The sequence below is a fragment of the Gossypium hirsutum genome, chromosome D06 (genome assembly GCF_007990345.1).
Source record: "Gossypium hirsutum isolate 1008001.06 chromosome D06, Gossypium_hirsutum_v2.1, whole genome shotgun sequence".
Classification (NCBI taxonomy): domain Eukaryota; kingdom Viridiplantae; phylum Streptophyta; class Magnoliopsida; order Malvales; family Malvaceae; genus Gossypium; species Gossypium hirsutum.
Genome location: NC_053442.1, coordinates 18,214,057 through 18,229,779, shown reverse-complemented (window position 1 = coordinate 18,229,779; position 15,723 = coordinate 18,214,057). Strand labels below are relative to the sequence as shown.

Genomic DNA, 15,723 nt, shown 5'->3' with positions numbered 1-15,723 from the left:
GATGTTGTGCCTTGGTGAATATAAGGCTATAAACTTAATAAGCCACTTTTTAACTTTTACATGTATATGTGGCTCTTCTAAAAGTCTCCTTTATATGTTTCCTTAAAGATGGTTTTTTGATGTTATGCAGTAAAGGGGTTGGATCAGTAATGATTCTAATATTCAAATTTGAAGCCCTACAAAAATTAAATGAGACTTTTTTTTTCTAAACTTGTATGATCTGAAAACAAAGTGGATTCTTTTGAACTTAAAAATAAAATAAAATTCTCTTTTGAAATTGAATTGCATGAGTATAGATGTGTTTTAAGCTTCAAAACAATGAAAATCTTGATATTTTTCTCTATCTAGGTGCTTAACCAGTTATGCTATAATATATCTCTCTGTCAACATGGGAGACAAGTTAAAGCTCTTCAAAACCCTTCAATGGATCCTTCTTTGCTAATTATCCGCTATATAATGACCAAAAAGTTAAGCAGTTCAAGGCTTGCTTTTTGAAAGCAGCTTTTTGCAAGTGCTATATACACATATATGATGTAATATTGCATAATTCAGAATTGTTTCCCTTTCATCTTGTTCGTAAACAACGTTGATTCAAGCAGCTTCTTTGTCTTGATCTTTCAATCTACATACAACTTCATTCAGCACGATCTAATTTTAAGTTCAGCATAGATCCAGGTTCTGAATTTGCAGATTTACTCAGTGATTCCTAGCCATTCAATACAGATACTATGTAAGAAAGCCAGCTTTCAAGAATAATATGTATTTTGTGCATCCATAGGGAGATTGTGTAGTAAGTAACTCTTACTGTTTCCTCCCATTATGTGGTTATAAGTAATTTTGCCCTTTATCTTAAACTTTTTTCTTTTTGCTATGCATGTAATTGACATCAATGATAGATAAGTCTCAAACCTGGCTTGATGATGATGAGACCCTCGACCTTGAAAATGGACTGCACAAACCATCACTGCCGCTGTGTCCACGGCTACAACCACTAGTGTTGAATCCTTGGCTTTGATCACTACCACCGTGTCCTTGGCTATAACCACTACTGCTAGAACCATTATTGTTGTATCCAAGGTCTCTTAGTCGGTTAAGTTCTGGCAGTATAACCGTGGCAAGATCTGGTCTGTCCCTCTTCCTCAGCTCTGCACATTGTAGTGCCAATTGAGCAAATGATAAAGCCTCTTCCATTGGCCAATTCGGCACAGCTGGATCAAGTAAATCAGCTAAAGTTCCTTTCTCAATGGCCCTTCCGACATGGTGAGCAAGACCCATCGGAGGCTTTGCTGTGATAATCTGGAGCAACATTATCCCGAGGGAGTATATGTCTGATTTAGTTGTTAGCATGCCTGTTTGCTGATATTCAGGATCTATGTAACAGAATGTTCCTGCTGCTGAAGTCATGTGATATTGTGTTACACTGTCAGCTACAGAAGGTGGAACTAGCCGTGCTAGGCCCACATCACTAATTTTGCTCACATAATTGCGGTCGAGGAGAATGTTAGCCGGCTTAAGGTCTCGATGCACTAGTGGTTCTGGCTTTGCTTGGTGAAGGAATAGAAGCGCAGTTGCAATTTCAGCAGCTATTTTAAATCGTCTCCTCCATGAAAGTGGATGGGTATTACCTTTTCGAAATAGCCTATCCTCTAAGCTGCCATTGTGCATGTATTCATATACCAAGCATCCATACTCAGGGCAAGCGCCGAGTAAGAGGACCATGTGTGGGTGTCTAATGCTGCAAAGAACCTCAACCTCTTGCTGGAACTGTTTCTTCCCTTGAGCAGCATCTGGTCTTAAAATTTTGATGGCAACTGGAGTGTGATCAAGTTTGCCTTTATAAACAGGCCCATAACCTCCTTCTCCAATCTTGTTTGATGCTGAGAAATTTTCAGTAGCTTCTTCAATTTCTACTATGGAATATTTTCTATATCGGACATCGTTAGTTGCCAAGGCATTCAAAGCTCGATTCTTCTCATCCGACTCTTTCTTAGCTTTAGACTCTGCTTGCCTTCTTCTATATGCTTCCATTTCCGCTAGCTTCTGTGCTGCCTCGGCTGCTTCAATGGCAGCTCGGCACTTAGCCTTCTCCATCTCTGCCATGGCAAGAGCTGCTTCTCCAGCTTGCCTGGCTTCCTCAAACCTGCGAGACTCTTCCATCTTCCACTGATGAAGCTCATTAGCCTGAACTCAGAAAAGTCAATTATGTTCTCAAATTGATGTTCTTGATACCTTTTAGACATTAATAAAAAAAAAACTGGTATGATAACTTCCTGTGCAACTTTGAATTTAAAGGGTGTTTTGAATAATTTTACATGTAACACCAGGACAATCCGAAAATTGTACTTTAACTTCAAAAGACATCTTTCATCCCTTATATATACAATAGCCATTTTGTACCTTTTATATGCAATAACTTTATTTTTGGTTAATTCTTTCTTTTCTTATCATTTATTCCTTGAACCATCTCATGTGGCCCAATATGTACAGATATTTTCAACTTTCAATCATGGTCATGAACAAAGTCAAAGATCTGTTATATTAAGACCTGTAATTTCAGAATTTTCTTGAAAGATATGGTTGATTTAACAGGCAAAAACTTAAAAAGGTTGAGAACATGATGGTAAGAGATTACCGTTTTCTTGGCTGTAAGAGCTTCTTTGCAAGCTGAGCTATACATATCCATGGTTTGTTTAAGTTCAAGCTTTAACCTTCTCATTTCATCTTCTATATCTCGCTATAATTCAAGGTCATACCATATAATGAATGTTAGCAGTTCTGTCATTAAGCCAACAATGCTTTACAGTAAACACAACACAATGGCTGAAATACCAAAGGCCTTACCGCACTTTGTGAAGATGACTCAGAATTGCTACTTGACAAATCTAAATTTTGGCCAGAAATATCAACAGAGCCAAGGGAAATTTTTGCTGGAAAATCTATGTCACTAGACAAAGAATCTTGTCTAGATGACGACGGTCCTCGAACTACATCAATGTCCAATGACATATTTCCTGGAGAGCTTCTATGTCTGTCGCGTATAGGTGCTCTTGAGGAATTATCAAAGGACAATCTCTCTGATCCTGCATTTCCTGGTACACCTCTTGTATATTGTCCTCTGATACAAGTAAAACATACAATGTCAACATTATACTAGTACTAACAAGACAACCATTTCTAACTTTACCAACCAAGTTGAAGGTTTTGATTGTTTGTCACATTTTTCCAGCACTATTTCAATCAAATTCCAACAATGTAACTGACTTTCCCACCTGTATCCATCATCTTCACTTTGATCCGACGGTATTTGCGGTGGCATTCCTACTGGTGCCTTTGGCGGGGCAGCGGTATTCGACACAGGTCGTTGCGCTGTTCGCACTGTCAATATCTTACCTTTGGAAATCACATACACAGAACAAAAATCTGGTGCAGTTTTGATCAAGGTGGTTGGAATGTCACTTTTGAATTTTCTATAAGACAAGTAACTGAACATTTATTATTAGAAACACAATATAGAGAAAACCCAGAAACTTCAAACAGGAAGTAAGATATATTAATGAACCTTGATATGGCACCCCTGGTTGCTGCGCCAAGGACTATGCTGTTAATCAAGTTTCTACTAACGTAGTCTATAAGTGCTTTAGAGATATCAACATCCTCGAGGACAACCTCCCTCGCTTGAATCTAAACTTGTCAATGAAAATTACATGATAAGTAGCTACAATTTTGTGAACAAATCATCATAGTTGGTAGTTGATACCGTACTACTTGATACATATCGTTACTATTCTAAAGTTTCAGCCTATTTCAACTACTATTAGCATGTACCAGCCTATACTTTTAAAATTTATATTTACATATGAACATAGTCATATATATATTTAAAATATATTTGCATCTATATAATAGATATAATTTTTTAATAACTACAAATTAGAATATAAATATATGTGGATTGAAAAAACAGAAATCGTACATCAAAACACATCAACAAAAATGGCAAGGTTATCGGTATGGATAACCTTATCATTGTTCTTGAGAAATGCTTACCCCTTTGCGTGCGCAGTAGCCACGAAATGGAACGAAAAGCTGGTTTATGTCGTAATCAGATTCGGGTTCACCTTCTGCATGAAAATGATAAAAAAAAAAAAAGTAATGCATGGGTCAAAAATCATTATTGGGGTATATTCGTGTTACTTCATTGTCGCTTTTCATCAAACAAAAAAGAGAGGCAACGAAGATGGATAATATAAGAAAAACGAGTGAAAGGGTACCTACGGTTTCTATGCCTAACATGGATCAATACGATGATAGGATTGGAGATGACGAGATGGTCGATAGCCCAACGAACAGCATGTGGGCTGTTCTTGTCTTTGTCGATGGCCACCGCAGTGGAGTCGGCGGGTAGATTGTCGTCCGGTGACAAGCGAGGAGCCATTGGAATGTGAAATGACTTTGTGTGGTTAGGTCTGACGGCAATGCTATATAAATTTTTTGATGGATGACGGAAATATAAGTTGCTGCCACCACCACCAGCACTGCCGTTGCGACCACCTAGCCAATGCCTCCTCGAAAGAGAAAAACAAAAAATCCTACAATACCAAAAAACCAAAATGGGAAGGAATGTTAAAAGGAGAAACAAAAAACATAAGGCTAGATTTAGACTTTTTCTCCTGGTATTTAGGTGCAACTACAAATGTTCCTCTATTTCCCTCATGTCTTGTTTTAGGCAATTTAACCTTGTCCATTCCTTCAAAAACTGTAATTTGTAAGACACACCAATTTAAAGTTTGCTACATTTATAAACAATTTTTTGCTAGAAGTAGATTGAGGAACCATATCTACTTTAACCAAAGAATGGGTAAAATTTCATAGGAGAAACACCAAACTTCATCCTACACAAATTAACAATATTTCGAAATTCCACAAAGCACACAATTAAGGCATGCCAAATTTCCTTCAAAAATCATAGTCAATACACCCTTTACCATTGACAAATCCAACAATTCACATCATCATCATCAAACAATACAAGTTGGGATCAAAATATAAACATCACTCCTGTAAAATAAGGATCTGAAATTTGAAACCACAAGCCACATCAAAAGAATTCCAAGGAAACAACTCATCAAACCCCACAACACATCCATCTCAAGTGAACCACAAAGCAAAATATAAAACCATCATCCGGTAAAAGAACAAAACTTATTGTAACACCCTACACTCGATCTAAAAAACGATCGAATATAAAATGTCATATTTGTCATTGAAATGATTCAAATAAAACGAACATTTAACAACACGTATTTTATTGAGTTCAAAACATGATATATGAATATTTGGATGTTTACAAACACATATGAAAATCGAGTATCAAACGGCCCTTGAAGTAACAATTAGGGCTCAAAACACAGAAGGAGTAAGTCAGGTGCCAATACATAGGTCCTATGTATCTAGAGGAGATTCAAGGGGGGCTGGCATGGCCCCAGCCCCCTAAAATGAAAAATTATCATTTAGGTCCTCTAATTTTTTTTAAAAATTTTAAATTAATAATGTTAAAATTGCACTTTAGCCCCCTAAAATTATAAAAATTTGATTTAATTCTTTAAAAATTATAAAGATTTAGACTAAAAAATTAAAATTTCATTCGGCCCCCTTAAAAAATTGTTCTGGCTTCGCCCCTGTATGTATCAGAACTTGGAACCAATTTTCAACAATTTAGCTTCACAATACAAAATAGGAATGTAATGACACATGCTAGTGTCATGAGCTTGGAGGTTAGCCTAGCAAACCATGTAGCTTTAAGCAGTGGATTTGCTTCAAATTTACCTAAGTCATCCTGAACCATTAAAAAAAGAGAAGTCTCTAAGACACTAATGCTAAAAAGAAACTAAGAGAAACAAGCAGAAAAGACAAAAGGCTCGAGAAAGCTATGTGAGTAAATGTTCTCAATTTGATTAATGAATTATGAATTCAAGATTAAAAGATTAGAAATGTGGTGAGGAAGGGCTCTATATATAGTTGAGCACCCCTACTTCCAACCGTACAAATTAAATTACATCAACAACTTACATTGAAAGCTATTTACAAGATAGAGTCCTAAAGAATTTAAACTCTAAACGATCTTACAAGGCTACCCTAGTAAAATACAAGTTATTGGAGTGCTTACAATTTCATCAAGCTTCAAGTAGATGGGACTTGAATCTTCCAACTATAAAGCCAGTCCTGGTGGGTCAAAATGACCCCAAATCATCTATAAGAGCAGCTTGAGTCATTAGTGCGCACCTTGGTCACGGGCTTTTGTGTGTGGCCCATGTCAAATTATAAAAAAAATATTTAAAAAAATTTGCACATGTTTTTATTTAATTTGAAAAATTATAACAAAGTGAAAAAAATTATAAAAAAAGTATTAAAAAGTAATAGAAAATTATGAAAATATAACAAATTATATATTTTATAGATCCATCTTTTGAGATTGATCAACTTGTAGATATCATCACTATAAGCATCAGTGTTGCGTGGGAACATGGTGCTGTCACTAGGGAACCTGAACCTCTGCCCTTTGACCTCAATTCTAGTTCTTTTTCTCACGGTCTACTCTTTATGTGGCATGTTAGCAAACCATTCAAACTCTTTTTCATAATTTTATATAGTTTTTTGATAATTTATATTTTAAATATTTTTTAAAATTTAAATTTTTATACTTTTTTTCCAATTTTTAAATTTTTGTAATTTTATATTATCTTTAATAATTTTTTTATAAATTTTGAAATTTCTAAAATTTTATTTTTTAAAATAATTTTCTATCATCTTTAATGATTTTAATGATTTTTATATTTTTTCATTTTTTAATTAACTTTTGAAAATTCTAACTTTTTAAAATTTTAGAAAATTTTAATTCTTTTTAAGAATTCTTGGCATGCCACATAGTGAAGTTAGAGATGTTAGGAGTGTAAAAATACACAATTATGAAAGAATTTTTATATATTTCAAAAATAGAAGAGTTAATAGTATATATAACCTACAACACATGAAGTTTTTCAAGGAAATAGTTGAAGAATCCCTATAATCAAGGATTGACTCAATCCTAAAGAAAGAAAGAAACAAAATCTCATCAAATTATAATCAAGGGTCAACTCCATCCTAAACAAAGAAATAAATAAAGCCTCATCAAATTTGTCTCAATCAACTCATTGATTTTTATCATTCCCCCTCAAGTTGGGCATGGATATCATACATGCCTAACTTGTATAAAGCTTTATCATTGCTAGAAACAGCCTTGGTAAGTATGTCAGCGAGTTGATCTTCGTACTTAACAAAGGCAATGAAATGGTTTCAGCTTCAAGTTTTTCTTTTATAAAGTGTCTATCAACTTCTATATTCTTTGTACAATTATATTGAACTAGGTTGCAAGCAATCTCAATCGCCGAAGTATTATCACAATATAGGTTCATTGACCCTTGAAGATTAATGTCTAATTCTTCAAGCAATTTCTTCAACCACAACAATTCACATACTCCAAAAACCATGCCTCTGTATTTTGCCTCTGCACTTAACCTTGCAACGATTGGTTCTTTCTTACTTCTCCAAGTTATAAGGTTTCCTCCAACGAAAGTGAAATAACCTGAAGTCGACCTTCTATCATCAGCTGATCGTGCCCAATCTGCATCACTATAACCCTCTATTATTAGATGATCATGTTTCTTAAAAATTAATCTTTTCTTGGAGCATCTTTTAAATAATTCAATATGCGTTCAACAGCCTCCATATGTGACTTTCGAGGATCATGCATAAATTGACTCATCACATTTACTACATAAGCAATATCAGGTCTAGTGTGAGATAAATAAATAAATTTTCCCACAAGTTTTTGATATCTTACTTTGTCAGTTGGAGATTCACCTTAATAGTAATATAACTTAAGATTTTGTTCAATGGGAGTAGTCACAGGTTTACAACTAAGCATCCCTATCTCAGCTAACAAATCAAGAATATATTTTCGTTGAGATAGGAAAATACTATTCTTTGATCTAGCTACTTCAATACCAATGAAGTATTTCAGATTACCCAGCCTTTTCATTTCAAACTCGGAGGCTAAATATTTTTGGAGATTTTCTATCTTATCTAAATTATCACCAGTTAGAACCATATCATCCACGTAGATAATCAATGCAATCACCTTTCCTTGTCTATGTTTTAAAAACAATGTGTGATCAGTATTACTTTGCTTGTACCTAAACAACTTCATTGATTTCATAAATCTACCAAACCATGCCCTTGGAGATTGCTTCAATCCATACAATGCCTTTTTTAGTTTGTACACCATTGTATTCTCTAAGTACTTTTCAATTCCAAGAGGAGGATCCATGTAAACTTCTTCAACGAGATCTCCGTGAAGGAAGGTATTCTTGACATCAAACTGAATGAAAGGCCATTCTTCATTAGCAGTTAAGGATAGCAATACTCTTACTGTATCAAGCTTGGCAACAGGCACAAAAGTTTCTTGATAATCGACTCCATAAGACTGTGTATATCCTTTTGCAACTAATCATGCTTTAAACCTTTCACCGTTCCATCTACTTTATGTTTAACAGTAAATATCCATCCACACCCCACTGTTCTTTTTCCATCAAGAAGAGGCACTGAGTCCCAAGTAGCATTTTTTTCAAGTGTTGCCATTTCTTCTGCCATAGCTTGGGTCCACCTTGTGTCTCCTAAGGCTTCTTGTAACTTACTAGGAATAGAGATAGATGATAATTGCAATACATAAGATGCATATGACTTTGATAAACAATGATAAGACACATGATTAACAATGGGATATTTTGTTTTGGCTTTAATATCAGGTTCATATCTAGCAGGAGGTATACCACGGTTAGCACGAGCTGGAATATGGTATTTAGAAGTTACCTCAGGTGAATATTGACATTGTTGGTTTGGTAGTGTAGGAGGATCAATATTATCTGTGAGAAGATCATCTTGTAATTCATCACATCTACCCAACTCAGTGTTTTCATTTTTATCACCTCTCTCTGCAATTTCTAGAATAGGTAGTTGTACTCTCAGTGCAGTATTTTTATCAATACTCTTTTCATGCAATGGGAGAAATTCTTGCACTACATCATCAAGATTAACACTTCATTATGTTTCCCCCTAAAGTGAAGAATCTGTAGAGTAGAAAAACTCATTTTCATTGAAGACAACATCCATAGTGACATGAAGCCTCTTAGAGGAAGGATCGTAGCATTTATACCCCTTTTGATAATTTTCATATCCCACAAAAATGTATTTTACAGCTTGAGATTCAAGCTTATTTCTCTAATGGGGATACAAATGAGTGTAAACAACACATCCAAAAATTTTGGGAGGTAGATGAACAACAGGTGGAAGACTACAATGGTCAGACAACACATCTAGTCGTTGTTGATAATTAAGAGTACTTGAAGGAGTACGATTAATTACGTAAATAGCAGAACTTAAAGCTTCACCCCATAAGTAAGATGGAACATGTCTTTCAATTAAAAAAGGATCGAGTGACCTCCAAGAGCTGTCTATTTTTCCGTTCTATAATGCCATTTTACTGTGATGGGTAAAGCCGTTTGATGAATCATGCTAAAAGAGACCATGAACTCTTTTCGTTCTTGGTTAAGATATTCCCTTCCATTATCTGATCTAAATACCTTTATTGACATACCAAATTGAGTTAAAATCATCTGATGAAAAAGGTGAACAATAGAACTTACATAAGTTTTCTTTTTCATTAGATAAATCCAAGTCATTTTAGTGCAGTCATCAGCAAAGAAAATATACCATTTCATTCCATTACGAGTTGAAATGGGTGCTGGCCCCCAAACATCGGAGTGAACCAAGGAAAATGGCATGCTTTTTTTATTTTCACTTAAAGGAAAGTGAGCACGATGACCTTTTGTAAGGGCACAAGTTTTACAAGCAAAATTTGAATCATTAAAACCAACAAATAATGAAGGAAATAATCTTTTCAAATAGAAGAAAGATGGATGTTCCAAACGTTTATGCCATAACCAAATCTGTTTTTTTTTTCTTGTCAACTTTATTCTCTTGTACCACATAAGCCTGCCCTTTGCTAAAATATTACAAACTATCTTCTAGATAGTATAATCCTCCTCTTTCTCTACTACTGCCAATCTTCACCTTGGTGTGAAGGTCTTAAAAAATACAGTGGGTGGGAAAAAATACAATAAAGATTATGAGATTTGGTTAATTTTTGTACTGAAAAAAGCTTACAATTTAATGATGGCACAAATAAAACATTTTTTATATCAAAAGAAGGAGATAATGGGACAGTACCAATACCAACAATTGGAGAAGAAACTCCATTAGCATTAGTGACAGTATTCATAGAACAATTAGACAATTGACTGAATTTTTGTCTATCACAAGTCATATGATCTGTTGCACCTGAATCAACTATCCAATCACTATTACTAGTAAGGGATGTACCTGATTGAACAGCAAATCCAGAACTTGTGGCTAGATTAACCTTTTGATTGATGTTCTCCTCTTGGTTATTAGAGGATGCTTAAGATGCCTTCTTGCTTTTTGGGTGCCAATCCGAATATCCATGTAACCAAAAACATGTATCCACTATGTGACATGTTCCATTACAATGGGTACATTTACGATCCTTTTTTGAAGAGGTCTTTTTTGTGATCATTGCAGCTCATTCTCCAATTGTCCCTCCAAGCATGGCTCATTGTCGGTTAGATTCTGCACTGACTATAGCATACACACTTCGGATATTTGGGAGTGGTTTAGTAGCAAGTACTCGACCACTTACCCTATCCAATTGAGAATCCAATCCAACCAAAAAAATATACACACGCAGTGAATTAACCTTTGCAGTATATTTTGTGATGTCAGTTGCACACTCCATAGTATAATCATCAATATCATCAAGTTGTTGCCAAATCTTTTATAGCTTTCCAAAATAATAAATAATGGACTCACCATTTTGCTTAATAGACATCACTTACAATGAAGTTGATATGCTTTTGAAGCATCTTGTTTAACAGAATACGTTTGTTTTACAACATCCCATATTTCTTTTGCCGTGCTCAAGCGAAGGAATAATGATTTAATGTCCTTTGTCATTGTATCAAGAAGCCATGATTTGACCAATCAATTTTCTTCTTGCCAAGTTTCGTACTCATCTAAAAGTTCATCTTTTGGTGGCACTTTCGTACCTGAAATAAAACCCCAACGCTTTCTTTCATGAATCTTTTTTTTAATACTGCTTTCTTTCATGAATCTTATTCTGGGCATTTAGGGACCATTCAATATAATTGGTTCCATCAAGGCATTCTAGGTGATTAGAGAATTTTTTTGTATTGCGAAAACAGTTGTAGGGTTGTTGTTTTTCTCATGAGAACCATTGCCACCCTTTTTAGAATCAGACATAGTGATCGTGGTATAAGGAAAAAGCATACAACAAAAGTGTTAAATAGAAATAATAATTGTGTCTACTTCAATTCCAAAAGAAATTGAAAGAGGCTCTAGTACCATATAAAAAAACACAATTATGAAAGAATTTTTGTATATTTCAACAATACAAGAGTTACAATATATATATAACCTACAACACTTAAAGTTTTTCAAGGAAATAGTTGAATAATCCTTATAATCAATGATTGACTCAATCCTAAAGAAAGAAAGAGAAAATCTTAGAGACTACAATGGTGTGCAAACTAAAAAAGGCATTGTATGGATTGAAGCAATCTCCAAGGGCATGGTTTGGTAGGTTTACGAAATCAATGAAGTTGTTTGGGTACAAGTAAAGTAATTGATCACACATTGTTTTTGAAACATAGACAAGGAAAGATGACTGCATTGATTATCTACGTAGATGATATGATGCTCACACAAAAATTGATTTTTTAAGAACTTAATTAATTACTTATATTCTATTAAGGCTTAATTGGGAATTAACGGTTAAATTGATTATTGAATTATTTTATAAGCATTTTTTTGATATATTAAGCCTAAAATTTATTTTTCCGATATTTCCTCTGAAAAATATGGGCTTTTTTTTATATAAAACTAACCCAAAAATTTAATTAATTACGTAAATGACCTATTTTTTGATAAAATATGTAAATGACCTAAAATCTACAATGCAAGTTGATGGAGCCAAAGTGTTTGATGCCACCAACATGCCACGTTAGCAACCAGAATAAAAAATTAATTTTTTTGTGGAGCCATGTAAAATGGCGCCACCTGTATAAATGCTAGGGAAATACTGTAATTTTTGAAAACATGGGAGGCTTTAAACAAATTTTCCTTTTTCTAGTGGAGCCAAATAATTTAACACCACCAGTTTCCAACTGTCTCCTTTTTGTCCTTTTTTTGTTTTATTATTTATTGTTTGTTGTTTATAATATTTTGAATTTATATTTTTTGGTGAAGTCATTCTAAATGGCGCCACCAGTTCATTTAAATTTTTTTAAAATTTTATTATTATTTGTTTTTTATATAATTTTTTGGTGGAGTCATTGTTCATTTAAACACCTTTTTTTTATTTTTTATTACTTGTTATAATATTTGTATTTTTATATTTAATTTTTTATCATTTCAAGGCTTTTATTTTTATAAAATAAATCTACTTTTTTTTTAAAAAAAATTTAAATTTTTTTTTTAAAATGTGTTTTTTAATCTAAAAATTAATATTTTATTTTGGTGGAGTCATTCTTTATGGCTCCACCACTTGGTTCTCCAACATATATAGAGATATTGAGGCTTTTTTTGTAAGAGTTGAACTAAAGGAAAAGAAAAGAGAGAAATTGTGTTAAAGATGAATAACACGGTATTTTTGGTGTACATTTTTTTTTTGGTGTACATTCTTTTTTATGGTGAATTTGTAGAAAGTGCTATTGATTGTATATTTCAAGATCCGTGTTTATTCGAGAAGACATTCTGATATCTATATCATTTTAAAAAAATTACATAAATTAAAGATAATTAATTATTATATTAAAATAACTACTTTTAATATAATACATTTCACATAAAAATAAATTATACATACCTTCTTTTCTTCCTCTTATTCTCTACAAAAAATTGAAGGAGAGGGAGGACTAGAGGTGCTCATGGGCCGGGCCAGGCCAGGTTCGGGTCGAGCCCAGAAAAAATTTTTGACCCGCATCCTAGGCCCAGGCCCGGCCCAGCCCAAAAAATGGGCCTAAAATTTTGTCCAATCCCGACCCAGGAAAATTTCCCAAAACCCGAGCCCGGCCCGGCCTGGTTCTTTTTTTAGTAAATTAACTCATGCAAAACAAAATCAACTCAATTAAACAATAGTTTTGACTCCTAAAATTAAATGAAAGAAAGAACATAAAAAAAAGCTCAAAATTGAACCAATAAAAAGTACTTAAATTCTAATGCAATTAAGTATCCACAACTGATTTTGAACTTTTAAACTCAAACAACTTGAGCCATCAAGCAATTCTAGATGATATATTTAGTTGCATAACTCGCAATAACATGAATATCAAGTGACCATCTCAATGCCATGTTAAACTAACATCATCAAATTAGATTGATTAGCACTATCGAATGTTTTAAATAGCTCATGTGCTTAATTCAAAGTCAACAACTAAGTGAAACTTATAATAACATCAAAATTCAAGAACCATTTTAAATTGAAGGAATGAAAGCATCTGCAAACTTATTTATTTAAATGAAGCCAATTAAAATGTTGGAGAACACACACATACAGAGTGCAAATTTTAAATGCTGCCCATTTTATTTAGCCAATGAAGAGAAAGTTTAAATGCAGTCAATCGCTCATAACGTGCACGATCATCTAAAACCTACATAAGAAAACAAATTGTTAATAGAAGCATTTATATATATATATACAAAATAAGTTAATATGAAAGATAGTTTAACCGGTTAAATAAAATCAGACCTCAACTATCTGCATAACATCACGGTTGGCAGCTAAATCTTCTGAGCCAATCACAACCTGAAAACAAATTTATTACTTTCTCAAATATATAGAAAACTATGACAACACCATCAAGCATTCAGATAATTACCTTAACAGGATTAGGGTCCATGTACTCCTGAGCTAACCGATGACCGCTGCAGGCCATGTAGCACTGAACATTACCATCTGATGAGCTGCAAAGGTTAAAAGCAACATGAGGATTTCCAACCTAATTGCTCATGCACTATTCTATCAAGATACAGAGCAATATTTTTTAGCTTGATTGAACCTGAAGTTATCAATGGTTAGTGGCGTTTACTCATAAGCATCCGTAAAAGCTTTAATCTAAGCATCTTCTAGGAGTTTAAAATTCCAATGTACCAACAAAGAGATGTCTTTCCCAATATAAAGTTAACATCCTCTTCAAATCCCATGTCAAGCATTCGATCAGCTTCATCTAGAACCTAGAGAAAATCAAACCACTTTTTTCCTTAGTACATACATAATCCATCTATTCAAGAAATCGTTATATAAAAGATGTATCAAGCATTAACAAAGAGCTCTGACAGAAGCAATTTAAACACGAATAGAACTACAACAAAGAAAAGGAATCATTCTTTCACTTAATATTCTTCATGGGAAATTAAAAAAAAACGAAGGAGAAAATCCCATATATCACAGCTTTTTTAGCACTTCCACAACATCCAAACGAAATAGGAAATTGAAGTGCCAGAAGAGAAAAAACTTTAATAATTCTCTTTTGCTCGAATTTTAGAAGATTTGAGAAAGATACAATTTTAAAAAATAAATTAACAAATGATAGTTTATGGATAAATTCTCTATACCTCTAAAAAGGAAACAGCATAAATTTTAATTTGAAAAAGAAAGCAAAACTACAACAACTAGGGTTCATCGAAATTTTACCTTAAATAGAGGTGACTGAAATTCTGTATAGCAGAGAGCTGTTTGATTTACGTTTCTTTCCGTTTGCCGAAAGAAACAACAAATCTCTGCGTATGTATGTGTGTTTGGAAACAGAGAAAACGACAAATCAAAGAAAAGGAAAATGAAAATCCAGCCGCACTGAAATTAAAAAAATTACTAAGTTGCGACTTGCGGTTCAAAAATTATTCAAGAACTGAAGATTTACAAATACAGAAGCACCGTAAAAGAGAGGAAAAAAAATCTAACGAAATGTCTAATGAGAATTGAATCGAATAAACTAGGGTTAACACTGTTAATATACCTTTGAAATTCAAAGGTAGAAGACGTAGAAGCACCGCTCTAACCTCTGATTCTGGAAATGGGTGGAGCCGTGGAGGACCGGAGATGGATCGGTGGAGGTGGATTGGAGGAGGTGAAGATTGATTTTCTAATTGGGAAAGAAGGGACGAGGGTCGTGGAAGAGGGGAAATGGGGAATGGGAAATGGGGAAATGGGTTAATGGGAAATGTATTTTAAAATTAAAAAATTAAAAATATATTTATTATATATAGCCGGGCCGGGCCAGGCCCGGGCTAAAAAAGTTGTGCCCGATGCCCGGCCCGTTTTTAAAATGGGCCTCGTTTTTTGCCCAAGCCCATATTTCGGGCCTATATTTTTACCTGAATCCTCCCATATTTCGAGCGGACCGTCGAGCCGAACCGGGCCGCCCGGCCCATGAACACCTCTAGGGAGGACCAAAGCCCCACATTCCTTCCTTTTTAAAGAGACGTTGGCCTCATCTCTTCCCCTTTATTTATTTTTCTTCTCTAAACTAATAT

The 15,723-nt window shown here is 34.1% G+C and overlaps 2 protein-coding genes across 9 annotated transcripts; both read right to left on the bottom strand.

Annotated features, from left to right (window-relative positions):
• Positions 1-254: 254 nt before the first annotated feature.
• LOC107915036 (U-box domain-containing protein 35) lies at positions 255-4,608 on the bottom strand. 3 transcript variants are annotated; one of them, XM_016844133.2, is made up of 8 exons: positions 4,272-4,608; positions 4,048-4,121; positions 3,560-3,681; positions 3,270-3,482; positions 2,842-3,115; positions 2,633-2,734; positions 910-2,181; positions 255-706 (listed from the first exon to the last, which is right to left on the bottom strand). In XM_016844133.2, the coding sequence occupies exons 1-8, from the start codon at positions 4,291-4,293 to the stop codon at positions 635-637; spliced, it is 2,151 nt and encodes a 716-aa protein (XP_016699622.1). In that variant the 5' UTR covers positions 4,294-4,608; the 3' UTR covers positions 255-634. The 3 variants fall into 3 exon arrangements, with proteins under 3 accessions (XP_016699622.1, XP_016699621.1, XP_016699620.1); XM_016844132.2 differs by having other exon boundaries at positions 3,270-3,467; positions 4,276-4,607; XM_016844131.2 differs by having other exon boundaries at positions 4,276-4,606.
• A 9,062-nt stretch (positions 4,609-13,670) lies between these two features.
• LOC121218492 (DEAD-box ATP-dependent RNA helicase 5) lies at positions 13,671-15,565 on the bottom strand. Of its 6 annotated transcripts, XM_041095735.1 has the most exons (6): positions 15,207-15,562; positions 14,885-14,970; positions 14,342-14,424; positions 14,070-14,154; positions 13,940-13,996; positions 13,671-13,841 (listed from the first exon to the last, which is right to left on the bottom strand). In XM_041095735.1, the coding sequence occupies exons 3-6, from the start codon at positions 14,401-14,403 to the stop codon at positions 13,758-13,760; spliced, it is 288 nt and encodes a 95-aa protein (XP_040951669.1). In that variant the 5' UTR covers positions 14,404-14,424; positions 14,885-14,970; positions 15,207-15,562; the 3' UTR covers positions 13,671-13,757. The 6 variants fall into 6 exon arrangements, 3 of the variants coding, with proteins under 3 accessions (XP_040951669.1, XP_040951672.1, XP_040951671.1); XM_041095738.1 differs by lacking the exon at positions 14,885-14,970 and having other exon boundaries at positions 15,250-15,565; XM_041095737.1 differs by lacking the exon at positions 14,885-14,970 and having other exon boundaries at positions 15,207-15,558.
• Positions 15,566-15,723: the final 158 nt, after the last annotated feature.